Source organism: Lepeophtheirus salmonis, chromosome 1, assembly GCF_016086655.4.
Source record: "Lepeophtheirus salmonis chromosome 1, UVic_Lsal_1.4, whole genome shotgun sequence".
NCBI lineage: Eukaryota > Metazoa > Arthropoda > Copepoda > Siphonostomatoida > Caligidae > Lepeophtheirus > Lepeophtheirus salmonis.
The window spans coordinates 35,820,850-35,848,816 of NC_052131.2; the positions used below are offsets into that span (position 1 = coordinate 35,820,850).

Here is a 27,967-nt window from a genome sequence, read left to right on the forward strand (position 1 = left end):
AGTGAGGGTATTATAATGGATTTAAATAGATAACGTTAATCAAGGGATTTTGTAAGGGGGGGCAGTAGCCTCCCTCCAAAATGGAGAAATTACACCCTTGGTAATTGATGATATACCCATGGAAAATTACCTTGTTACAAAATATGAAAAAATGACAAATTATAATAAAGACTAATATAATTTAGTAAATTAAGCTTTTCAAATTAAAAGATTTAGTTTTTTTTAGCTTGAAAAACACATAACTCATGAGCTGAAAAGTTCCTGGTTTCAAAATAGATGGTACTATTTTTTTTATTTTAAATTCAACTCATTTTCAAAAGACAGCTGTTAAATTTTCATAACAATCTGTTCTTTAGTTTGTGAGTTATTCTCCTAAGTGTGACGTTAATTTAGCTATTTCCATAACAATGGAACAAAAAAATTTCGTATTTAATTTTACAGTGCTTTTTGATGGGAAAAAATACCTTTCTAGCTAAGTAATGGCTTGATAAGAGTTTTATGGACTCCGCTCTATAAAGCAAATTTTATAAAATATTTAAATAATAATCATTTTAAAAAAACCAATTTTGAAGGAAAAAAAATGTGTTTTCATAGTCAACCCGAGACTTTTCAGGCCCACTTTTTCAACTTTTATTTTCAGAAAATAAAAAAATGTATTTTACTTCCAATGTAAATATTTTATATTAACTACCCTAATAAAATCATTTTTACCAAACAATAAACACCTATAAACAAAAATGTATCCACAAAGTCCGATATCTTGCAGCAGTTCAAAGTGATGGTTATTCCTAAAATGACCACAATTTATTCGATTCACAATTAAATTACACACCTCCAAAAAAGTAGAACCATAACTTCTGTCCCTAACTTTATACCTCTCTTCAAAATACTCAAAATTTGTGACTGGATATGACCGCTTAGTGGAGTGACACGCTTACAACAGGTGGTTGTTAGAGTAGACTTGGTGGTATATTTTGATCTTTCCTTTCTGAATAAGTAAAAAAATGGGAGTTATATGTAGATCATCCAAATTTCAGGACGTTATTTTATCTTTTCTGAAAAGCTGAAGTAAATAAAAACTATTAGTCTTGATTATAATTTTTGCCTTACCTAACTGCTATTGAAATTCGAAATAAGTTGACTAACAAACCACCCTAATTTACATATAAGAGAAAAACGAAGGAGGGTTCAAAAAGGTTTTTGTGTATGTAGTTATAGATTAACAAAATCAGTGTAGCGAAACCAAATGTGAGGGAAGTTTGATATGATGACTGTGTGTGTCTCATTATGATTATATTCTTGTTCTTTTTTTTATTATTTTCGACATATGAAAAAGTTATTTATCATATTTTTGATTTCAGTTGTTGCTCCTGCCTTGATCAACATGCAGGAACTGCCCATCTCAGTCATTATGACGTGACATATTGTTTTATGTGATTTGTTTTCATATCCAAAATAGTGCAAACCTTTTTGTTCTCTACTCACGACGCAAAACCAAAGGTATGTGAGTACATTGCAAAGCTAATCATTATAAATTAATTCACAATTAGTTCGAACCAGTGCTGTAACTACAAGGGAAGCATTAGGGTATTCTACTCGCCCAAAAAAAAACGTTTGTACATAGCTATCGCTAGCTCATTAACTTTGTATTTTATTGTCAGCTGCTGATATTTCTGCTTCTCTTCTCCTAATCATTGTAGAACTACACGTTGATTGGTTGAATTCGAATTAAATCTTGTAAAATTGTGATCAAATCAAAACAATTATTGAATAATAAGCCCATAGTTTGAATGAATTGTCTAATTACCTACTACTGTTTATTTTCGAATAAAAAGTTTAGTGATACGATAAAGGTAACAATGCATCCAATAACAAAATGCTGTCAGCTACGATGCCTAAAATTTTGGTTTTCGATCCACTCTAATATACATACGTAAGGGATTTTACTGCAAATTGGTATTCATTATGAAACCTTAGCAGAGTATAATTTCCCTTATGTCACCATTTTTCTTAATGCTAAGTTATGACTACCTGCCGCTTAATGTTAGCTCTTGTTTGGCTTTTGTAAACAATTATCAACAACGATTATTGAATAATAATTCCATTGTTGCCTAACTACGAACTGATTTTCGATGGCTCTTTTTTCTGTTTCTTTTATTAGGAAAGGTTGTGTAATACAAATAAGGTAACTAGGTGTATCTAACTGAAATAGAAATTTTTGATTTTGACTAAAAAATTTTATACCTGAAAGTTTTTATCAAAAAATTAAATTTTCTGTGAAAAGCTATGAATTTTTGAAGTTTTTTTTCTAAAAATGTAATTTTTTTTAAACAGCTGTAGATTTTTGATTTTTTTTTTCCCCAAAAATTTAATTTCTTGAGAATAGCTAAATATTTTGAATTTTTTTTTCCAAAAAATTTAACATTTTAAAGTTTATAAAAAAAAAAAAAATTTTTGTGTGGATAGATGTGCATTTTTGAATTTTTTTTTTTTTATAAATTAATTTTAGAAAATTTTCCAAATTACCAAGCCCTCCCATAATATAATCCTGTGGACGCCCCTGATTAGTTTACTGAAGTTACCGAGAAATTTTTTTGTACATTCTAAATTATTCTTCTACTTAACGATCGTGTATTTTTAAATCTTCCCTCCAGAATATTGAGGGCTGTAATAATAGCATAAATACATTGGTGCCTCCTGGACTTGATGGGGCCCTTCCTTCGTCTGGTTCGAACTTCTAGATCCCGCACAACCTTTTATGTCATTTAGTATTTATTTGTTTATTTATACCGAGATTAGATATAAACAGGAACATAAAAATGGTCACTGTATTTTGATGTGAGCTGTCGATTATTCCATGCCTTTCTTTTACCTTTAATATGAGTGTTCTGAAGGTAGATTCTTTGAATTTTGAATTAGCTCTTGCTAAGCTATGAACAATTCCCAACAATTATTACACAATAATTTCTTAATCGTTTAAAATTGGCTAACTACCAAGTGATTTTGTACAATGTTTTCTGTTTCTTTTAAGATGGAAAGGCTATAAGATATAATAAAAGTAATTATGTGCCATAAGTGGGATTGTGAATTATGTTGAGGTGAGTGAGGATGCCCACAATTGCTATCTGCTTCATTATATGAGCTACTTGTCATTATCAATAAATAATACTCAACTTTTCAAAGGTTGCAACCAACCCTAGCTATAAGGAAGAGTTGTTGTTGTTTAAAGAACAATGACTATTTACGCTACAACAATATTCCATTTAGTCTACATTCGATAGGTCCTAGTTCCACTGTAATACACTGATTATTTTCAAGACCTTTTTTTTAATATAATTCACCATTTCCATACTTTCATTCATGCAAAAATAAACAAAATTTTAGCCTATAGCACTGACACACCCTTTTTGTCTACAAAAGTACCAATTAATGGAACAGTTTATCATATTGAGCCATATAGTTATTTGACATAGATATATGTGTTAACATTCCGTAATTCTAGCAGGATAAATGTTGGATTGGTGCTAGAAATGTTTGCTTTATCAGTTTTTTTCACACACACCGTCAGTCTTTATTTTATCGGTTCAATCTTATCTACCATTCAACGGTTCTAAGGAACATTGCTCAGTCCTACGGTTCTAGCTATATCTCGATTTTTTTCACTTCTAGCGGGAATTGAATAATATATATAAAAAAAGAAAATGATAGCTTATGATGTTGGAGTATTATATTACTATAAAGACCAGTCGTAAGACTCACAATTTTAAAAAAATAGTCTTTTTACAAAAGGCTCTAAAGGCCAACCCTATGTTGGATGAAGGTTTTAATCGTCATTTACTAGTTTTACAGCTTACATAAAAATATTAAATGTGGGTTTTAAGGTAGTGGGCACTTGTAAATATGAATTTAGTTGAATAGTTTTATGTATATATAGACTATAGAGCATTTGCATTGACGTCATAAATTCCCTCATAATTGTAGGAGACGCCATTTTTGGGCCTCAAAGTTTTGATACTTTTCAATAAATTTTGATTAAACTCCATAAAATGACTTTATGAATAATAAAAAAGACAAAACACTTGCATTGAATACTACTTGATGTCTATTATTAACAATGATATTTGAATATAATCAAAGTAATATGTACAAAAAATGGCTACATTTGTACCATTTTTTATGATTTATTTTATCGATCATAGACGAGATAAAAGTGGGATAATTAGAGAAAAATATCGTATTTTTTACATTGTAATCGTTAGTCTTTATTTACAATATGGAAATGAGCAACGATGTAATACCATAGTTTTAATTCCTATCATGGTCAGATATTTAATTTAACTTGGCAATGATGAATAAAATTTTGATAGACAGTTAGGTTTAAGTCCTTTTATTTATTGTTCCCATTAATTTATACATCTAATAGTTCAATATTTTTCTTAATAAAATTAAAAAATGGTTTACATTGTTATAAAACTTGGGGTATTTAGGATTCCCAAAAAATGTCAACATCAGCATTACTGACGTCACGTAAAAATATTCTATATCAGGGGCGAATGCATTATTAAATTTGAGGGAAAGGCTTGGTTTTCAGATTTTTTTTTTTATTTCAAAAATTCATGGAAATTTACTGAAAATTTAATTTTTTCGAAAAAAGCTTCAAAATTAAAGTATTAAATTTTATGGAAAATAATTTCAAAAACCCATAGCTATTCACAAAAAATTTATTTTAAAAACAAAATTCAAATATTAATTTTTTCGCCAATTTTCGTGTAAAAATTTTTTCATCATATATATCCTTCGATATTGTAGTAAAAAGCAAAAATTCCTTTATTTTTTTAAGGGGGATGCTATAGCCTCTCCAGCTCACCCACTGTAGACGCCCCTGTATACATATGTGCTAGCTTTCATCTTTTTTTTATGGGAGGGAGATTACCCCAAAAAATTAATAACAATATTATATAATTACTTTAAAAAAATAAGTTTATTTTAAATATTTATACTAGGTAAGGGTGCCTGCAAAAATAGAGGCTAGCAGCATCACTGGATGCATGTAAAAAAAAAAATAGGAAGCACGTGCTTTGAGGCATACCAATGCATTACAATCTTTCCTATTCTTAATTCATACACAGTCCATGTATTCAATTAAAAAACAATCATATCCAACGGTGTTTATAAAATAAGAAATACTAACATAATTTGTTTGGTTTCTGATAGTTGATATCATTGCCACAAGAGTATGCTTATTATCAGCTATGTAATCATACTTAATAGTATATAATTCCCAATGATTTATTAGGAATGATAATTTGATTCCATTTTTAAGAGACATTTTAAAGTGCCTGAATCGACCGTTTCCTTTTCATTTACTTTTATCACACACATGGAAACAATCATAATTGTATTTACATATTATAAATATTTGAATTATGTAATGTGCATAGGTACTAGAGGGCTCAGGCTAATTTAAGACGAAATGGAAATGAATGATTTCCGCTAGAGGTATCCTTTGTTAGGAAATAAAATGTAACAGGTAAAACAGGAGATTTTTTATTATTTTGAAGATTTGTTGCTATAATAAATAATACTTATTATATTAGTACCTGGTACATCAACATAAAAACAATCTTTAATTATAATTATGAAAAGTAAAAAATCCCAATATATTTTTTACCTCATACAGAGAGCAGCCGTTGTTTAACAACGAAATTTGAACCCAAGTGCAGGTAGAACCTCGTTTGTTGTTTTGGCAGCTAGCCAGAAGTATTTGACATCACTTAAAAAAAGGTTTTATTCCACAATCGTACAAAAGGCAGAGTGTCCTTGTTGCAATCCCTGCAGGGTAAGGTCCTTTGTCTGGAGAGTGAGGAAGGAACTGGAAGAGTCTGGAGCTGATTATGAATCACCAATGAAGCCACACTGCAAAGAAAATGTTGACTTGGTTGTCAATTTTTTTTTTTTTTTTTTTCTTGGTCATAGTTTTTGGCAACCAAACTCAGTGGACTTCAATCCCATGGACTTTATTTGTGTGGGGCCCAGTTGAATGACACACCAACAAATTGTCCTACAACACAAAACACCGAGCTGATGTCTAGGATCTGGCAGGAATTCCAAAAATCTGCAAAAAAGACTGTCATCAATGCCTGGTCCAGTTTCAGAGGTCGAGTAGAGGCCGTTATGACACTAAATAAGATCATATTAAAAAGATTTTTTTATTTATTTAGCTTTCATTGAGTATTGTTATGTATTAAAATGGGTTGATTAGTTTAGGAGAAAATCTATTTTTTTATTTATTGGTTGTTAAATGTCGGTTGCACCCAGTATAATAGGGTCACTAAAAAGAAATCAATTATTATTTCAATATAAGGCTTTATTTATGTGAATCTCTTGTTGTATAATTGTAATCGGTTTACACTTGATGGTGTTAGAAAGATAAGATTTTTTTTTGACAGGTTTGTGATTGATTGACTCGGTATTGTTTGAGTGCGTGTCAAAGATGGACACCAGCAAAGAGAAAGTACGAAATCTTATACAGTTTTTCTTCGATTAAAGGTGGAAACACGTGCTAGGTGGCTGAAAATGGGAATAATGTTGTTGGTCCTAAAACTTTAACAGCCAATTATTATCAATTTTAGTCTCGTGAATTCCGTTTCCGTAATTTTGATGTCAAAGATGCAAGGCCGATTTTCGAAAATGTGGACAAAATAATGTAATAAAATCGTCGAGTCCAACCATCATGTAAGCACTTTTTTGATTACCACGGAGAAACAATGTTAAAAAAATCAAAAAAAAATCATTAAACATAATGGATTTATTTTTATTACACCTGAAAAAACTTGTGTACAAGTTGTAACACGTATAAGGAAATTGTACAAGTTGATATATCTTAGTCTTAAAATGCATTATTTAATTACAGCATTGGTCATTCTAATCACCAAGAAATAAGTGAGGCTATCATTTGATTTGACCAATTATAATTAATTGGTCATTATTTATTTATGAGTAATATAACTGTGAGTATTTGAACTTTACAAAAAGACACAAAATACTTTTCAAATAGTAGTTTCATCAAAAAATATCGAAAATATCACATTTAATTTATCGACCATCTAAGTAATATTAAATCCCATGTGCACGAAAAACCTTCATTTAAAATGTTTCATCTCATTTTTTAGTGGGAACTTATACAATATACAAGTATCAACATGTTAGGTTTTAGTGGGATTAGACAGGAATCATCCACTATGAGCCGCTCCCATCGGCCAGAACACTCAATTCGGACTTATATTGTCAACAACTTTTTACATAAAAGTCCATAATTTGAAAGTATTTTAAAGGACATTTTTTGCCATTTATGTTATTGTTCTACTCCTCAGTAGTTACAGGCCTGTAGGAGGGAACATTTATAATAAACTATTGTTAAGCTCAATGATGGTTATGTTTATATTTTATTTGGAAGGTCACAAGCTTCGTTGGGGGGGGATGGGGGGGGGACATGTCCCCATATTGTCTACCCGTAGTTACTGCACCGAGTACAAATAATTAGGATGGATTAAAGGATGTATTGGGGGCACGTGGCCGCGGTTCCACGCTTTATTATAATAAGTAGTATATCTGCAATTTATTTGACGAAAAAACGAGGATTTGAATTTATTTTCAAAAAGTTAAATGTTTCCTATTGAAAAAAAAAAAATGATTAAATTAAACTTGAATATAAAATTAAAAAAAGGTATCGCATGTTAATCATTGCTCTATACCACTGGTTCCCAAACTTTCAAATATAGTGACCCATTTCAGAACATACAATTAAGAAACGACCTCAAATCTTAAAGAATCTACATATTCATTTCTTCGTACAACAAACTACATTATATATTACGATTATGAATTATGATTCGTGAAGTAAATATACATTTCGTAAATTCTTTATCGGAGAATACAAACATCTCTCACCATGATGTTTTAGGTCATTAAGAAGACTCCTATAACTCTCTATACGGAATTGTTGAAGCTTTTGAGTCCAAAATGACCTCTCTTCAAACCTCTTTGGCTTCCGCCCACCATCCTTGAACACCATTGACACGATATTCTTACTATTCTTAACAAAAATCTAGTGAATAAGTGAAAAAAATCAGCAACATACTGGCGAATTTAGCTAAATATAGCTGAAAATTGGCTAATATGTCACTACTGTACAATTTATACAGCAACAGCGGTGCCGCAACCAAAACAAATTAGAGACCAAACATGTTTACTACTCACTCAAACGTTGTGTCGAGTGACTTATGGAACAGTTACATTTAGTGTCATAGTATTAATTTATCTAACTGTCTAAATATATTTTTCAGCGTGTCTTATATAATATTCGCATTCATGTCGAAAACAATTAACAACCCCGCGGTACTGGTGTCGCGACCATAGGTTGTACTTCCAAAATTTATTTATTATGTTATTTTCTATCCCTGAAATAAGACACATTTTAAATAACTAAAGTCTCTTCATTTCGGGAGGGAAAATTGTTGAGTTTTGAAGATTATAATATGTTCAGTTCTTATAAATAAATTGGCTATACACGTATACGTGTACACACATGATAGATTCAGGCCTCCAACTTCAAAGTTATGAATATATATATTGTACATATTAGACCTAAGACGATTCGATGTCACGACCCCTATAAATCTATTGTTTTTATGCGAAAGTTCCAACAATGCCGTATCATTATACAGCGTGTTTATCAGGCAATATAAAACTTGAATATGAGGTATTAATAGTGTTATGTGAGTCTTTATTTATTCGGTTATACCAGTCCTTGGGACCGGTGATTCGGAATATAAAAACTAGAACTGATTAAAAAAAGAATTTTAAAGTTGATTGATGTTCTCAAGGACCGAACTTTATGAGTTTTAGGAATGATATGCAGGATGGAACAGGGCCAGATCGAGACTGAACTGAATTGTACCAACTGCTGGGCAAGATTTTGACAAAGCACACAACTACTCACAGTTTATGGCGTCACTATTGCTATAATTTTCAATATATAGTACCGACTGCTGGGGAAGAAAACACGCGCGTTTTGAACAAACGCGCAACCACTCATCTAATATGACATCAATATTAAAACTGTGGTGGAAGTCAAACATCAGTCGTTCACGCGTTATGGTATAACCTTGTATTTCTATTAACCTTGGGTATTACTAGATAAAAGAATATCGTGACTGGATTTTGGAATTTGAATTAATTAAAACCTACTACAGTAGAAAATGAATCAATGAAAGCAATTCCTCATTTTTCACAATCATCTCAGCCATAGGTGGAGTTTGCGGGATTGTATGTACAATTCAGCCCATCCTATAATAAATTTCAAACTCGGCTAAGAACTCAGCCCTAGGATATATGTGGCCTATTAATACAAAAGCAAAATAGAATGATTTTTCTCAATATTGAATGAGGATTACTCTGTATTCATCTATTAGTTATCGTCAATTTTTATGAATAAATGTTTCTTTATAACCCTATAGAGACCCCGTAAATTGCACTTAAAATAGCCAAAATTGATTGTGACAATAAAGCAATGAGAAATTCACATATTTTATGTATTTGAAAGGGGCCATATCAAGCCAATACAATTCTCTTAAATCAAATAAGGCTCTAAACTACGAGTATGGTTAATATTCTTGGGTATCTTAACTATTCCCACAAAATTGAGAAGAAAGCCAGGAATTGACTCTAATATGACTATGAAATATTGGGCTGTATTTATGAAGAAAATAAATAAATTGAGATTTTCTATTTGTCTTGATTTTTGTTTTTTAGTTCTTTAGTGTATGTATATCATTATTCAAATTAAAACATAAAAACCAAGTGCTTTGCATTCCGTATACAATTTATATACCTAGATAGTACTAAAATAACTCCATGAATGAAGGGTTTAAATGTGATATCATATCAAAATGATCTTTGATGGATTACAAGGTTATAACTTCTGATACTTAATTTATCAAATCTATTTCATTAATTATATATTTAAGTCCTTTACATATAACCATGTAATTATTAGACTAATTAATTATGGCTTTATTATTAGCCTACTACAAGTTTATTGTACATTCACAACTATAATGAATGCATTACATACTTATTTATACAATTTATGCATATACATAATATGTTTTTTAGTAGTTTTTAGTTCAAGAGCACGTTGTTATCTTATTTGCAAGGTACTCGCAAACTTTACTCCAAAAATTGGTTATTAATTAGCCAATTCTTCTCATCAATTGAATTATTATTCAATAAATGTTGGGAATTGTTCACAGTGTTGGAGTTTAACCAATCAACGTTCAAAACATGGAAAAACCAATAGGAGACAAAAAAAAAAATATTTGGAAGCAATTCATAAACCGCGTGGTTCTTTTTTCACATAATTTTTACCCTCCCCAATACAAAACTTTAGAAAATAAAATGTAATTTATCATTTTTGACGTGAAATTCCTGATGGTAAATTCGTATTAACTTTGTACAATTATAAAGCCATAATATTTGTTGTAGTTACTATATAATCTTGAACAAAGACAGCTTGAAGTTGATACGTTATTTTTGAAATCAAATTTATCAGTTTAAATAACCAATTTAGTTGGATTTTGATTTTTATATGCAAATATTCACTGAGCCCATCAGTTTCGATTCAACAACAATTTTTGGAGATTTCAAATATTATCCCAAAATGGAAGAGTTGCTTAAAATATCATGGGATATTGATATAAACTACAATTTCGATCAATATTATAGTTTTAGGAATTTTAGAAAATTATTTTTCAAAAAAATGTAACATTTTAAAAGAAATTCAAAAAGTTAAATACTCAAAATTTTATTTTTGAAATATTTTCCAAAAAAATAAAGTATACTTGAAATTTAATTCTAAAAAATGTAACTTTCTGTGAATAGCTATGGATTTTTATTTTTTTTCCAAAAAAATAAATTTTTTGTGAATAGCTTTGAGCTTTAATAATTTTTTTCATAAAAATTTTAAAACCAATAATAGGAAGCAATAATTAATTAGAGCATTAATATGAACCTATACTTTTTATTTAATGTATGCTCATGATAATAGGGCCTAAATTGTGATGAGTGTAAAAACCACAACTGAGCGAATGTGATCAAAAGGCATGTAACTTTAACATGGACATATCGAGAGCTATATAAAGCATATCCTAGAAAATGGGAGTGGCTTTTTTGACTTGGTAATCTAAACATGATTTTTTTATTTTCCAAAGCTGTTGTTATTATTACTTATTTCTTAAAGACAGAGCAACTAAGTAAAAAGTAATGTGTATGTGCCCAAAAAGACGGAGAATAACAATGAGGGTTTGCTCGGGAATTATAGGTCTAATTCCTTGTTGGACTCGGAGTAAAATTGAGGGTCGACATCGAAGTAATTCCAGCTTATATCTCCTTGCTATTTACGCCCTGGAATTTGAATTTATTTTCTTCCTCTCCGGGGTGCTTGCAGCTGTCCTAACAAAAACATTATATCAGCTAATCTGCTCTCATCCCAAACATTTTTCAAATTGCCAGGGTAACCATGTTAATTTTGCTGTTATTTATTTATTATAAAACCGACGGTACATATTTTTACATCACTGGGCATATCTACTGATTATAACGATGAAAATCCGGTATATTTCGCAGCTCGCCAGTTTTTTTGGAGTTAGCAAACTGAAGAGTAAATTTTTATTTTCCTCAGCTGTTGTCCTTATTATTCAATACCTGATGAGTTCCACTTCCATTTCTACTACATTCAATTATATACGAAACAGGATGAAACATTTGTTCATAAAAGACGGAGTTATAATTGTAAGTCCTTGTTGAATTCAGAGTAGAATGGAGGATCGACATCGGAGTAATTCTTGGCAATGTCAATTGTTTATTTCCTTCTCCTCCATTGTCACAACTGCTTGTAGCTGATCTAATGAACCGTCAGGACAGCTTTACTTCTCTTCCCCAAAAAAATATTCAAATTGTCAGGGTTACAATGTTGATTGTCGGTTTCTTTTTTTTTTTTTTAACATGCCCAAAATACTCCTATTTAGCATAACTGACTATAAACTATAGTGTTCTTTGCTCGCTGATACGTTATAATTATCAAAATATAGATGAATAATTAATTAATAAGAGCTCTACAAACATATAATTTTTTTTAAATTGCGGTCACCGCAATTTAGTCAATATTCACATCCCTAATTATGAGTTATGATTGTGTCGAGAAATTAGGGCAAATATTCCCCATTCTTCCATAAAGTCTACATAATTATTTAAGTACTCCTATCAATACAAAGACAACAAATTGTAATTTGGCAATAAAATGAAATAATAAAAAAAATAACAGTCACACATTTCGTGTAAGAAAATTCAATTGAACGAAACGGTATATTACGTACTTTACACGAACAAGGGTATTATTATTTAGTAATAGGGATATTTTATTGTTATTTTAGCCGTTTCTTTATCAGTTCCCTTAAAAATAGAGAAGCGTGTAAACATATAACTATGAATACATTTGTACCTTTCTACACATAGGTGTGGATCCCTTCCTCCAAGATGAGCACCAACAACCTCTGTTCCCGGAGAAAAGGTCCCTTGACGATCCTTCAAACCTGCAACGCATTCCTCATCATCATCGGATTTGTGCGTATGATCGGAACATCCGTTCTATTTGGACATTACCAACTCTATCTCCTCGAATTTGCATCCAAGTGTTTTATATTTGTCCCCCTCCTCATTGGATCTACAGGACTTTTCTTAATGATTCACGGAACCCTTGGAATATTTTGTTACTTTCCTAGAAAACACTGGGTTGCATATATTGTGGCTCTGGGTCTTATATCCAGTGCAGAACTCGTGTCCTCGGGGATTTATTATTTCCTCAAGAAGGGAGTGGCGGAAGATCTATTTTCGAGCGTGAACGCTGCTCGAGAACTAGAGTCCTATGATTTGGATGAAGGAGTTGCATCACGTTGGGACGGACTGCATCGCAGATATGAGTGTTGTGGGGCTTACACTACAGGGAATGGGAATACGGATTGGAATAGAGTGCGGTATGGCTCTGTTCCGGACTCCTGCTGTATTGAAGAGTATTCAGGTATGTAGTGATACAGATATATCAGGGTGTCCCACAAAATAAAAGTAATTAAAAAATAAAAGTGTCGATCCCCTATTTATTTGCTATTTGATCTCAGATAAAGAAATATACATTTTTCCCCTCTAGAATAATAATAACACAGGGGCCTCGGCAAGGGCTGGGGTATTTTTTTGTGTTTTTTATCCAAAAATGTTCACCCTGCTCTAAAAAAATTTAATGGGGCAATAGAAAAAAATATTTTGCAATTTTTCCTTTAAATGGCCCAAAAATGTTAACTTCAAAATTAGAAGAAAAAAATTCAGGCCCCAAAATAATTTTTATGGTTGTAATTCTTGTAACGAGTGCCGACAGGGTCAGTGCCAAAGGGGGGGCACCCCCATGGAGTATTAGAGTAAGGGGAAATGTGATGTTAGTGGGAAGTTTTGAATCACTTACGTAGTGACTTAAAATAATTGGGAAACAAATTTTGAAATTCCTTTTGAATAGTCCTTTTTCTTTAAAAATGATTTGATATGATTAGATAAAAATATTATTAAACACAGTATAGGAAAAGGGCCTCAAATAAGGCGTGACCTTTTCCAAAAAGAGGTCATTATAAAAAATAAACATTATTTTGTAAAAAAAAAAACAAGACATTATTTGTTAAAAAAGATGTCTTGTACTTAAATCCCAATTAAATAGTTTTTTAGTAAATAGATATCAATATGCTCTATACAAATTTGGTATGTCTAATTCGAATCATCTCAGAGTAATTGAACCAACCTTGAAGAGTTTCAACTTTTCATGCCTCCCCAAATAATATTATAAATAGATGATTTTGAATGTATTATACTTTTTTCATTGTCTCCAATTTAAAAAACTGTTCAAAGCCAGTAGGAAAAGATTAAATTACACGTCTTTTGATTAGTACTATTTCTGTAATTTGCATTTAAGTATGAAATGTAACGATTTACTCTACACTCAATCCATAGTTAAAGTTTATGCTCAGGGTGACATCAGTTACCCTTGTTCTAGAGAGTCATTTATGAACCACGAGATTTTTTTTTCCAAATAATTTTGGACAAAAAAGATGATTGACTTTGATATTTTGAAATAATTATTTACATTAAAATTGAACTTTTTTAATGGTCTTCTTGTGGCCTTTGAGAAATAATTTCATTTAAGGACTTTTTTGTAGGAAATAAACATTTATTGATTTTTCTAAAATGAACTAATTTTTTTGAAAGGGTCGATCTTTTTTCTATTTTCTCAAAGTTTTTGCCCCCTTTTCCCTATGACGTCATTTATGCAATTTTGGAATATTATTCAGATCTACGTGGTTTGAAGTAAATTACCCCCCTCCAGCTTAATCAGGATAAACGTGGTTTTAGAGATAAATAGTGTTGGGTCGGATCATTATTAGTCTGAGTCGAACACGTGATCGACTCCCTCAGTTGGTCAAAAAAAAAAGAACCAATAATAAACCCTACCCATAAAAAAATACGTTTTTAAAATTATAGAACCGGCCTGCGGAGATATACGAATGTCCTGTTTGGAAATGGAATTATCATAATTCATTTATATTATTTTAAAAAAGGTGTGTACCGTCACATGTTTTATTTTTCTAGTTTTTATCGGCTCAGACCGTGGTCCATCGACTTGACTGATGGATAGTTGGGCCGGTTCATCCAGTCCAAACGGATCTAACACTTGAGATAAAATATATAGTGTGCGGACACTAACTAACAGCAAGAAATATTTTTGAGTCGGAAGTTACTTGACCAAAACAGTGGAGAAAATATAGTTATTTATCGGTCAATCACTCAAAATCTTGTATGTGAATCATCCTATTCTTCCATAAAAACTGAAGAGTTCCATAAAGAAAAATATAATCAGTTGTTAAATACGGGGAAGACCCTAAAAATATTTGAAGCGCCCTCTATGTTGTTAACCGGGACAAACACTTTGTCGAACAGAAACTTTACCGAAAAAAATAGTATATACAATTGATGAGTATTAGGCTACAACACTATATAATGATGATTCCCAATCATGTTACTCCAATTTTAAAAGATAAAGTGTTTAATTAAGCAATGATTAAGTGTTGATTCATTTCATTATGAAAATCCTTTAAAATTTGGGTCATACAGCTAATAGAACCTTTCTAACACAAATCATGAGAACTGCCCCATTAATAAATTGGAAAGAGAAGAAGGTTTAAAGAATAGAAATGATTGAGATTCAATGAACAGTGTTAATGAATCAATCGTTTTGATCGAATGTCTTGTAGCTCCTATGTACATCGTCAAATCCTGTTCGACATTTCTCTATACCGAGGTAGTCTCTTACTTTTTGATTCTCCTTTTTATTATGTCATTGTAGTAGTCTAGTAGATAACTACATACGAGGCTGATCTGAAAAGTTTCAGACATAAAAAAGATAAACATTTTTTCTGAATTTTTATTTTTCAACATAGTCTCCTTCTAACTTTACAAACTTCTCCGAGGGATGCTCCCATCATTGTGGCCTGTCCAAATAGTACTCCGTTTTTTTCTAAGCAAAATACTAGTTCACAAGACACTATTTGTTTTTGGATGAATTACTCCGAGTTGGATTGACTTATAGTTGTCAAATTTTAGCACAGGAAGCCTTTATTTATCTGCTATTGTTTGAATCTATTTAAAGGTACATTCTCAAAAACAAATATTTATTGACAGCTTGATACACAAAGACACTCACATCAACTCACTCTAAAGAGTGTTACATAAGAACTACCCGTCCAAAATGGCTGAAACTTTCGTGAGTAACTGTCAACAGATGCTAGATAAATGTGACTAGCTTTTATTTATAAGTACTGCCGTCTTCATGTTGAGATCGGAAACTTTTCAGACCATTCTCGAGGTATTGCAGCTTGAATCATCATCTAATATATATATTATTTTTTTTTGGTGTCCGTTCGGAAATGTGTTTTTGTTCAACCACGACGATGTCAAGTCAAAGCTTTTATCACTATGGATTTGAGGATTTACGTCCCTCCCATAAGTGACACGTGGTTTGTGAATGTCATTTTAGCTTTTGAAGAATAAAAATTATTCTATATCCATTGGGACGCCTTAATAAATAATATATATTCAAGGAATATAACCGTTAGATATTTGTTAACATGTATTATGTGAGTAGTGAACGTAACGGAATTAGACATTTTTAAATATGATTTATTAAAAGGATATTTTTTTTGTAATTAGGTAGGGTTTGAAAGGTATCAAATTGTGCTATCAAATTATTTATATTAATGGGAAGTATGCAAAATTAAACATAACATAGACATTTAATAAAGGATTGTGGCTAACAATTAACGGTTATGAATTAAAGCATTTTCTGCTTCATTCCCCCCCCCGGTCAGGCTTCAATATAAGTATATAGCGTGGTACATATTTATTGTTGCTTTTTTAAGTTTAAATCAAAGGGCCAAATTGCAGTAACTCCAAAAATACAAATATTAATATTATTGCCTATAATCTGTTTTCCTAGAAGTGTAATATTTAATTTTAAACAGCAATCTTTAATTGGACTGGAGGGACTGTAGCTACCCTAAAAAAAGAGTAAAGGAATAATTGAAATTTTTTTTTGATTTTTGAAATTTTTTTTTGAGTTTTGAAATTTTTTTTTGAGTTTTGAAATTTTTTGTGAATAGGTATGGATTTTTAAATTATTTTCCAAAAAGTATATGAAGTTTAGTTTTGAACTATTTTTCGCCCAAAAAATTAATTTTTGAATTTTTGGTTCTAAAAAAAATAATTTTTTGTGTATTTTTTACAAAAATACACAAAAATCAAGCCCCCCTAAAAAAAAAAAAAATATATATATATATATATGTTAACATATACCTAAACCTTATATTTATTTAATGTATATTATGCTTTATTATGCATATAAAACGATTTTTATTCTTCAAAACCTTAAAAGACATTCACAAAACCACGTGGTCATTAAGGGGGGGGGTAAGTAAGTATAATGTCATTGTAGTAGTGTAATATTTTAAAACAGAGAAATTCAGACTGTTGAAATGAATTTTTTAGATCCATTTTATTGTAAAAATTGGAAAACTCCATTATTCATAATAAAAAGAGGATTCATACAGAAATAATTCTATAAAGTAAATATTTTAGTTATGACAATTTGGCTCTCGGCCCACGAAATTAAATTCCTGCATGTGCAAATTTATATCAGCCTTTGATACCACAGAGTTTCTTAGTCTATCAAGTTTCACGTGTTACATGTTCCAATTCTAGTAATGATGTCGAGTCAAACACAACAAAATCAACGGAGAGTTGATTTGATGGTAGCGTAACGGCCAAATAAAGGACATCCTTTTTCAGCTTAAAGTAACAACTCCAAAAACAATGACTTTAAACTGGGTTTTGTCCATATCTTTAAAATTGATTAACTTGCATCGTGTGCCTCGCTTTTCCATAAGATTTTTTTGTCAACGTTTGCTTCGAGACCCGTACCTATAACCCCTAACCAGACTCCTTCAGCATTTGGGAATTTAGTGTTCTTGAAACTTCTATGTGCCTTCCCTTTCTACTCATAGACATATGTACGAAGTTGAATGTCTGACAACCTCTTCATCCTCTTCCCCACCTTTCATGTGTTTTTGTTCAGCTGGATATTTACTTTTACGATGTTGTTAATCCTTCTATTTGACCATTGCCCTACGATCAAATCAACTATTATTTATCTTTGTTATGTTTGCACCGACATCTTTACTCCAATTGAAACATGTGATACATCTTTCAAAAGCTGAGGACCCAAGAAATGCAGTAGTACTAATGGTTTTCTATAAATTTTTATACATATGCATTTAATTTTAATTTTAAAAAGTGGTTATAAATATCTGCCACTCCCTAGATCACAGTAGATGATATATTTATGAGACATAGCATTTTCTAGATGTGGAAACCATTACGTAATGAGACAATAGGAAGGATATTATGATAATTATGCAATCCTTTATTAAATATTTATTCATTCCGATAAACGCAGTTGATAAAGAAGTGTTACAAGATACAGTGTCAGGTTCCTCCACTGGCTATTATTACCACTAGTAAAGAGACTCAAAGGCAGTGATTCCCAACCTTTTCATCCCAGTAGAGTCCTATATTAACGAATCGTTTTATTTGTTATTTTTGTAATTTTCTAATAGAGCCCTTGACAATGCGCTAAGAAGACCTGGTTGGAAACCACTGCTCTGAGGAAATAGGCGACAAGATGGAAAATTATCATCTTGATTTTTTTGGAATTGTTAACTGCGATAAATTCATCTTTTGTCTCACATCATTATTAGACATAGGAACTTTGTGTAGAAAAATCAAGGTTTTTTTCTACGCACCCTTTATAAATTTATCATCCTTAATCCTCGTAATTCTTTTGTTTTAGTCAAGGTTGTGTGAATTAGTGAAATTAATTCAAGTACCTTTTTTTTCATGGTCTATTTAATAAGGTCCGAGCAGTAGAAAATAAAACAATAATTTAATAAATATAATGACATCACTGGGATAAAAATTTGGGGATATCCAAATATATTCTAAATTTTAGGTCTTATTATAGTTAAATTTATTTATACGGAAAAAAATTTGTTTAATATATATATTTTTTATATTGAGCACGAAATGAAATATAAAACCAGATTCCCAACTTCTGACCTAGTGACGTCATTTTATAATAACATGGTTAAGAATCACTGATTTCTTTGGTTATGCCAAGAAGTTTATTTTTATTTTAATATTATGTCAACTGTTTTTTCGCCTTTTTTCTTAGAGTCTCTTAAATTACAGCCATAGATTAAATAATTACTTTTACACCATTTTTTGGCCATGGTGTATTTCTACAAACTTTGATTATTTAATCATTCATAAAAAACATTTTTACAAATACTGAATCATTAAATATTTTTGAAAATATTGACTTTTTGACGGTAATTTTTTTATTTAAAAAAAAAAAAAAAAAAAAAAAAAAAAAAAAAAAAACTTGTATGACTTTTAATGATAATTTGTTGCATTTTGTGCAACTCAAAAAAGATACAAAAGTATCCAAGAATTTTTTTAGAAACTGAAAACGTACACCTTCAATTATAGGGTACATTGTATAAGTTTGTCCGCACGTACTACATTCCTTTTCTATCTTGAAATTATTTTGAGTGGAAAGTTGAAATTCAATTATTGCAAGCTTTTATATTAAGAAAATAACTTCACCGGGTGTTTGGAAGCTACACAAAATATATTAATAAAGTAGAAGGGCCTCGAATCTTGACTTTCCGAGATATTCGCACAATAAGCACATTGGAGGTTGTGAGTTTGTCTCCTTTGGACTATGTCAGAGGCTCAGAGTGATCAGTGGACTTGGGATGAGGCTGGAGGAGCACTACAACATATTCTTGTATCTACCTTGAATCAAGATAACATAATTATTTGTCGCCTCCAGGTATACTTTAGTACAGGAGTCGGGTTTCTTTTTTGTTTTTTAGCCTTTCCCCAAAAGTAAAATTAATTTACCTCAAACCAGTGAGATGATGTTTATTTGTTTACTTCATTTCACACTAGGAACTAAAAGGTCTTCTTCATGACATGGAAATAACACAGAAGTAGCGTTGAATCAATAAACTGATTTCCTAATCAGTTTTTTTTCTTCCTCTTCAGTCTTCTATTTTTATCAGTACGAACTTTTTTTACAATTTCACAATCCTAAGGACTACGTCTTTCAGTCCTACGGTACTAACAATAATTTTATTTTCTTTATTTTCTTATACGGCCTCCAATTTCGAGATTGAAGAGAAAGTATGACGTGCGGGCTGTAGCCCCGCCCAAATTAAGGAATTTTACCTTATTACTAAAAAATTTAATATTTGAAATTTAATTTGATTTTTTGTAATATAAATAATTTTATTATATTTTATATTTGGATTTTCTTTTTTTTTAATTCCAAAAACCAAGCACCCCTCAAAATCTAATCCTGAGGACGCCTCTGAATATAGGAACTTGGCACTGTAGATGACCTAAAAATAATCTAAAAGCAATTTGTTTGCCTCAAAAGTCAAAGTTTTAAAAATATATGTTAGTTATATTGATATTTATTGAGGTAAAAGCAAACATTTAAATCCATGGCCAAAACAAGGTTTATATTTCATCGACTATCAAGGTGAGCATCCACATCTATTGGACGTGTATGTTTTTTTTGGAAAGGACCAATGTACAAAATTTGGTAATCTTGTAACCTAAATAATTATCCTTCTCAAAATGAAAAGTTTATGTGATTTAAAACGTTTCTTGTTTGTTGGAGAGGAAATAAGGTGTCATTCAAAAAGTACATACTCAGTTGTGTTGACACTCGATCCAAGAGCTTTTTCTTTTGCTTTGGTTTTAAGCAAAACGACGCTCAAAATAATTGAGCAGAAGCGCGGTCATTTTTTTAAAATAACAAGCGGGAGCGCGCACATCCTTTTGGAAGAGCGAAAAAATTGCTCGAATTTTGGCTCATTTATATAAATTTCTATCAGGGTTAATAGAAATAAAAGGTAAGATCATCATGTAATAAGACTTGCTAGAATTTTTAATTTGATGTATCGTGTCGTCTACTGAGCAAGACAGACATATTTTGATGTCATAGAGAGTAACAACGGTATATTAAAAAGTATAAAGTTTTTGTTAAATTCTTTGTACTCTTTTAAATTGTTTATTTATCAATTGTGGAAATAGTAAAAGAGTTTCTTGGAGTAACGTAGCTCAGTGGACACCACCCTATTTTATAATTATTATCTTAAACTCAATCTGCGTAGGTTTCATTCACGTTTGCTCCTAAAAAAGAAAATATACATTATTTATATTGAATTCAAAGACAATTCCTTGGTCTGATGGAGTAATTGTAGTACTGTGTTGTTTATTTAAACTTATGGGTGGGATTTTTATAGAGAAAAAGTACAGTTAAGGATTAGAAAAGGAAAATCGGTTTGTGAATATGCTCTTTTTTATTTTCGATCCTTCTTAGATTGATCGTCTTGCTGTTAACATCATTCTTTGAAAGTTGAATCCCCACGTATCTTTGTTTTATTTTAAAAAAGTACGTAATAAAATATATATGTTGTGTACAAGTTGGGATCTCTGTACAAGATGGAGAAGTTAACACTACGACGACCTATTAAATAATGAACAAAAAACAAGAAAGAGCACGCGCAAAAATTGTTTTTCCTTTTCTAATTTTTAATGGTAGTTTTTTCGTTTCAAGTATGTCAACTTCACTTATAAAACATTGGCTGAAAGCTCCAGGCTTCACGCATAGATGGCGCTAATTGTTTATTTCACCTCATTCTCAGTTCGTACCAACCTTTAAAATACAGCTGTTAAAATTTCATAACAATTTGTTCTTTAGTTTGGGAGTTATTGTACTAAGTGTGAGGCTATTTTTGTTATTTCCAAAACAATGGATTAAAAAAATCGTGTTTTAATTTTATACTACTTCTTGATGGAAAAAAAATCGATGTTCAAGCTAAGAAATGGCTTAAAAAGTATTATGGGAACTCTACTCTATAAAGCAAATAAAAAATAACTAAAAAATAATAATTTAAAGGCAAATTTGGAGCGAAATAAAAGTGTTTCCTTTGTTAAGCCCCGGACTTTTCTACCATTCTGTTACCTAATCTATGCCACTCCAACGGACCAATTAAAACGGACGATTAAAAAATAAAATATTCAATCACTAGGGAGTATCTTGTTTAACGTTATGTAACGGGAGGGGTATCGGCACTAGTGTGGCAGTGTATGCGGCGAGGGATATGTCAAAATTGGTTATTTTTCCGTTACGTACTTTATGAATGACCTCTAACATTTTAAATCACAAAATCTCTTCTTTCTGATTAGGAGAATTAGGTGAGGTTCGAAGGTTATAATTTGTAGAGTACTTAAAAATACGTTGTTCATTCCCGACACATACCTCTGATGGATGAGGAAACTCACTTTTATTCGAAAATATTATTTAAATCTTCTTTTTTTTTTCTTTATTACTTATGTAGGTTGTGGAGGTGACGTGCTTGCAACAACCAATGATCAAAATCTTCCCATTGACTCCCTTATCTACGTTGAAGGTTGCTTAACGGTTCTTCAAAGAGTCCTACATCTTGAAATTCTGCCCATCATATCTGCTCTGTCCTTTTTAACACTCCTCTCTGCCCTCATTCAACTATTTCTCGTTCTTTTTACAACTTGTATCATTCGTTATTCAAAGACTCAAAGTGACGAAGACGAAATAATCACCATGAGCGAAGTAATTGATGATTCTTCTCAATACCCTTCCTATGTCCAACGGGGTAATTCATACAAGAACTCTATTATTTCAAGTTCATTTCCGAATCAAGAAGATCCTTCCATTCCTTGTCGAAAGAAATCCGTGGGATGTTGTCCTTGCTTTTGGAGAAGAAATTTTGTTGAATATGATGAAGAGCCAATACAGGGTGATTCCTTTCATAACCAGTTTAGACTCAAACAGCTCACGGATTGGGAAGCAATCGAGAGAGAAGAAATGTTAATGAGCGTTCTTGATTCTGTTATGATGTCCAGAAGGAATTCAGACGTACTTAGAAAATCAGATAAAAATGTTTTCCCTGTGAGAATGTTGCCAATTGAAAAAAATCCATCTAGATTTGAATATCACGTTGAACCTCAAACCCAAGAAGGCCTAAAATGCTTTGACTTTCTCTATGAGGACAAATATACTAATACAGGACATCCACCAATCAATCGTGTTGTCGTGAGAGAAGGCTCTGTTCCTAAACCGGCTCGTATTTCTCTCCATTCGAAAGAGGAAATTAATTCAATTTCTAAAAAGGTTAATTTTTCTCATGACAATCTCTTGCAATCTCCTACAAATCATTATCATCATAATGTTCCAAAGAAACGATTTTTGAGTGATTTTGCACTTCCACGCTATCAGGACAAGAGTACATCATGTGCTGATGAGGAGATCCCATTCCCACCAAATAAAACCCTTCGTAGAAAAAGACTTTCTTTGCCCTCAAATATCAATTTAAAAAAGTCAAAATCGGATATTGCATCTGAGTACTTGACGATGGATTATGAGGAAATGATCATACATCCAGGACAGAGCTCCTCAAAAGTTATAGGGAAAACGAGAAAGCTGTCAGAGACTCAGAGTAATGAACGAGAAAGGAATGTATCAAATGGATATATTTCACCCGCGAGAGAATGTTCCACGATAAATAGGGATGAAATCATCGAAGAAATCACGGTCGAGGAAAAGGATTTGCAAAGGAATTCGTTGTCAGAGAAAGACAAGCAAACCACATCGAAAACAAATATTTTTTCAAGTAAGCCTCTTCTTGAAAGCCGACGAAATAGACATCAAAGAACACAATCATCCAGTGGAAAACCAAATATTTCTAAAGATAAGGACAAGAGTTCTGAATATGTAAGTCCTGACCACATAAGGTTCATCAAAAATCAAAGATCCCATTCTTTACCCCGACATTCCAATTTGAGTATTAAAAAGGACACTAAAACATCTCCACAGATTCAACGCAAAATATCATTCTCCATATCTCCTTATGAAGAGGGTAAGCCTGTACATAGATTATACCAAAGAAAGCATTCCAAAGAATCCGAATCGCCACTGAACCATGACAAAATGTACTCCATCGTTTTCGATGATCACAAAGAATCGTCCAAACAAAACGAAAAGTTTAAGAAAACACATTTGAGATCGCGATCTGTTCACGAAGCCCCCTCTTCTAAATCAAACTCACCCGTATTTCACCGTAAACACTCATTGCCCTCGATTGATTGTCGACCAACCACCTCTAAAGCCTTTCAACGTTGGGCTTCTATAGACAGTCAAACCATGCTGCAACTGCCGAAACCCTCTACCAAAGACAAAAAGGTCTCAACTGCGGACAAGTCTTCCAACACCCACAATGTATTCAAATCCATGGACTCCATCAGGAAAGGATCAACAAAAAGTCATATCGATGATATTCTTACTTTATCATCATCACTTGATAATCAAAATCCAATTTATCCCTTTCCTGTTCATTCCATACTTACGCAGAGAGAAAATAGTAGCAGCACACCTAAAAGAAAACTCGATATATTTTCAGGCGGCTCCATACGATCAAGATCAAGTCAGCGTCGAAATCCATTGAAGAGAGGACAAATTGTTAGAGGACGGAGTCATGATACTATTGCGTCTTTACCTCCTCCTAGTACAGTTCCTCGAAAATATTCTCTGAAGACAAGTGAACTTTAAAAAAAAATACAATCACATGGTTTTGAATCAACCTTACATTTACTTCTTATTTCAAATTGAGAAAATTGACCCATATTTATCATCTTATTATTAACATCATGACTGTTACGTCAGTTTGTCATTATTCACGGCGTTACCGCTACTTGAATAAAAATTTGGGTATTTTTTTTAGAACTGTCGATTCTTCCCCTCTTATCATCGTTCTTAACGTTGATTGGTTGAATTCTAATCAGCTTCTGTTTAACTATGAACAATTCTTTTTTTTTTAAATACAATAAGGTTAGGACGTGGTGTCAAATTATAAATGACAATTTATACCATGAAATAATTTAATTGATTTATTAATGATTATATATTATGTAAGACATTTAATTAAATATGTAATTATCAATTGAGAAAAAAATCGTCATGGATAACCACTCAATATAATTTATTATGAGGGCAAGATAATAAAACGAATGAAAAACAAGGGTCATGTAATTATCACAATTGGTTTATATTATGGACACCGGTACTCATTCACGGGCGAGTTTTAAAAAATGATGTCAATTGAGGATACCATAATCTCGCAGCTTTTTATCATTAAAATTTTTCAAAAATAGGGGGGGGGCCAATGGTGCTTAGCCAACATCCGGTTAAGTAAAATTTTATCAGACATTGTCATAATTTTTCCAACTTGGATTTATTTTTCTATTTAAATTTTTTTTAAATACATTTTCTTAGTTACCTAAAGAACAATATTGTTATTTCTTTTAAATTAAATAGCAACAATTTATAGAAGTTCTGTTCCTGGATAAATAAACTACGAGTTGTAACTGTGGGTATCGTTAGAACCGGCATGGTCGTAAGTGATGGTAGACTTTTGGAAAATTGAAATAATATAATAACAGACAGCAGTTCACTGTCGTAATATCGTTACTTTCATTATCATAGGATAAATTGATAGTAAGCCCAGTCCGTAGTATTCTAGACTACTAACATACAATCAAGATTAGATGGCTCAGGTTTGGATCATCATCAGTTTTAGTCAATTTACTATTTATTTGATAAAAAATCCAAATACATTGAACCACAAAGAGATACCACGTATTTTATTTAAGAACAATACACTAAATACAAGTAAGTTGATATAATTTAATCTTATTTATTGGAAAAAACATAAATTATAGTATTTACATAATATTCCTCAATTAAATTCAAATTAACGATCATTGTTATTAAGCAACGTGATTGGATCTGTACCAACTGAATTTGAAAGTACTCCCAAGATGTAAAGTGAATGGTTCCAATTTTTCAACCCAATTATTATGAGACATAGCTAATATCCAGGACTCTAAAATAAAAAAAAAAAATTAGAGGTTATAAGATAAGAATCTTTGGTAATAAAATTGTGAAAAGGGGACTGATCGATAATACATAGTTGAATTAGCGACTAATTACCCTTCTACACTTTAATCTTCGCAATACAGGAAAGAATTTGAAAATCAGGATATATAGAAAATCAAATTGGCAAAGTATGCGATTTACTTAATTGCGTTCATAAAAGTAGTACTTACAGAGAGTTCTCTTTAGGACGTCCAATTTTCATATACAAGAGAGGGTTGAAGACAGTCTAATATAGAAACAAAAAGAATACATTAGCATATCTTTAAAAAAACAGATCCATTAACTCGTTGTAAGGAACAGCGGAGCCCCAGTCAAATAAATTAACTGAAGCACGGGGTAGCCAACCTTAGTTTAATGTTCCTACGCGTATCAAGTACAAAATGCCACAAGTTGACACAAGACTCTAAGGTCGTAGGGCTCAACACTAAATTAGGAAACTCACCTTTAATAAGCCTTCTTATATTATAAGATGCGCATACATGATTATATCTGGAAATAGATAGAGAAACTATTAACCCCATAAATATAAACAAATCAAAGTTAAATGATAAAAAAACCTATCAGTTCGCTGTGGGATTAACATTCTTCATAAAACTATCAGAAGCAGAACTGGTTAATTTTTGGTATCATCATTCTAAAAATTTAATATATAGGGCGATAAAATCTCACCTTAACAAGCTTTTCCACACCTCTATAAGTTTCTATATAATGACGCAGCGGTTATAACTCTAAAAGAAACTGATTAAACGAAATCGGGCCTCCAACAGACTATCAGTAGAATCACCGGCGTAGCACACTCCTACGCAACATGAACAATTGAAGTAACCAAATTGAGTATCTAGCTTACTAGGAAGAGAAACAAACGCACCAACCCTACAAAATAAAAGTAAACACTTAAATATATGTAGGATGAAACTATTAAAAAATATAAAAAAGTTGCGAAATTCAGTCATAAGCAGCCTGGGTTTGTTTTCATAAAAAAAATTCAAATGGTAATTCCATTTTTGTCATCACTTAAATGTACTTTAGATTCATATAAGATAATTTATTACCATTTAATTTAAGGCTCATGGTGACGGCATTCATTTGGAGATACCTACATAAAGAAGGCAGCTTAATTAGATAAATTTATGTAACATAAAGCCATTATTATATATAATCGGCTCAGATAGGAGCGAAAGACTATAATTGGATTGCTTCGTCGTCAAAGTTATCAGATGAACTATGCACTCATCACCGTAATAAACCTTCGAAGTAAGTCAAATAAGATACGTACCGTGTTAAGTTAAGTCAGTTCTCTTTAACCGTCTAAAAAAACAGTCATACCTGGAAAAAAGAGACAAACATTAGTTAATGGCGCTACACAACGAGAGTCATACAGTACAATTAAACAGGAATCAGTGTCAAAAAGCTCGATTTCAGTTATAACATCAACACATTTCAGAGTTGGATTTACGAAAAATCATCCTTAGAAATCGAAATTAAATTTCTACAAAATCGACTTACATCTAGAACATCTGTGAGGATACGACTCGGATCTTCGATCCTGAATTTGACCAGACAAATTTCCAATCGATTGGAAGCTTCATTTCCGCAATACCTGAGATTAAAGACAAAAGTTAAATAAATAGGGTACGACAAAAACGATAATTGCGCAGTAGAAGAAAGGGATCAGTAGTGAATATGAATCATCAGCCATAATCAGAGACTCTAGTCTCAAATATTCAATTCATCACACAATATCTACTTGGATATAATAATGTAACCTCACCTTGCGTATCGCCGAAATTAGAGATTCCATTTCTTCGTTAGCACATGTTGTACTAATCGGGGAAGCGAAGGAACTGAACTATTTATCAACGCGAGCTTTATAAGAAATCTTCCGAGGAAGTGACGTCATCTTATGTAGCGAAACCTTTCACTGCTACATAAAAATGTTGCTACAAATTGAGTTATCACGTGGTGACTACATAAATAAATAGAAATTTGCCGGGTTAAATTTAACACAAGGGTCGAGTATATATAAAATTGAACTTCAGCAGTAGTTTGAGCAGGACTATGAGCACAATTTAAAATTAAAATTATTTAGTGGAAGATCATAAGGAGTTTATAACTGGCTCATAAAATAGCGGAAATTGTAATAATTCGGTGTGGGTA

The 27,967-nt window shown here is 31.6% G+C and overlaps 1 protein-coding gene, 1 long non-coding RNA gene and 2 other non-coding genes across 5 annotated transcripts; 1 reads left to right on the top strand and 3 right to left on the bottom strand.

The window, feature by feature from the left end:
* The first annotated feature begins 1,355 nt into the window (after window positions 1-1,355).
* On the top strand, window positions 1,356-24,843 carry LOC121125920 (uncharacterized). Its single transcript, XM_040721184.2, has 3 exons — window positions 1,356-1,500; window positions 12,574-13,135; window positions 22,179-24,843. Exons 2-3 carry the CDS (start codon window positions 12,595-12,597, stop codon window positions 24,422-24,424), a joined length of 2,787 nt encoding a protein of 928 aa, XP_040577118.1. The 5' UTR covers window positions 1,356-1,500; window positions 12,574-12,594; the 3' UTR covers window positions 24,425-24,843.
* On the bottom strand, window positions 24,749-27,773 carry LOC121126031 (uncharacterized). Of its 2 annotated transcripts, XR_011782149.1 has the most exons (8): window positions 27,582-27,773; window positions 27,317-27,410; window positions 26,863-27,136; window positions 26,480-26,683; window positions 26,253-26,299; window positions 25,981-26,036; window positions 25,601-25,757; window positions 24,749-25,533 (listed from the first exon to the last, which is right to left on the bottom strand). It is a non-coding gene; the product is annotated as an uncharacterized lncRNA (long non-coding RNA). The 2 variants fall into 2 exon arrangements; XR_011782148.1 differs by lacking the exon at window positions 24,749-25,533 and having other exon boundaries at window positions 25,551-25,757.
* Window positions 26,368-26,448, bottom strand: LOC121132126 (small nucleolar RNA snR61/Z1/Z11). Its single transcript, XR_005869234.1, has one exon. It is a non-coding gene; the product is annotated as a small nucleolar RNA snR61/Z1/Z11 (small nucleolar RNA).
* On the bottom strand, window positions 26,967-27,053 carry LOC121132125 (small nucleolar RNA snR60/Z15/Z230/Z193/J17). Its single transcript, XR_005869233.1, has one exon. It is a non-coding gene; the product is annotated as a small nucleolar RNA snR60/Z15/Z230/Z193/J17 (small nucleolar RNA).
* Window positions 27,774-27,967: the final 194 nt, after the last annotated feature.

What these genes read in the sequence shown, in the direction of transcription:
- LOC121125920 (XM_040721184.2), top strand. Translation starts at nt 12,595, where the DNA reads ATGAGCACCAACAACCTCTGTTCCCGGAGAAAAGGTCCCTTGACGATC. An exon ending in CTGTATTGAAGAGTATTCAG is followed by an intron (nt 13,136 to 22,178) that starts GTATGTAGTGAT and finishes TTACTTATGTAG; the next exon opens with GTTGTGGAGGTGACGTGCTT.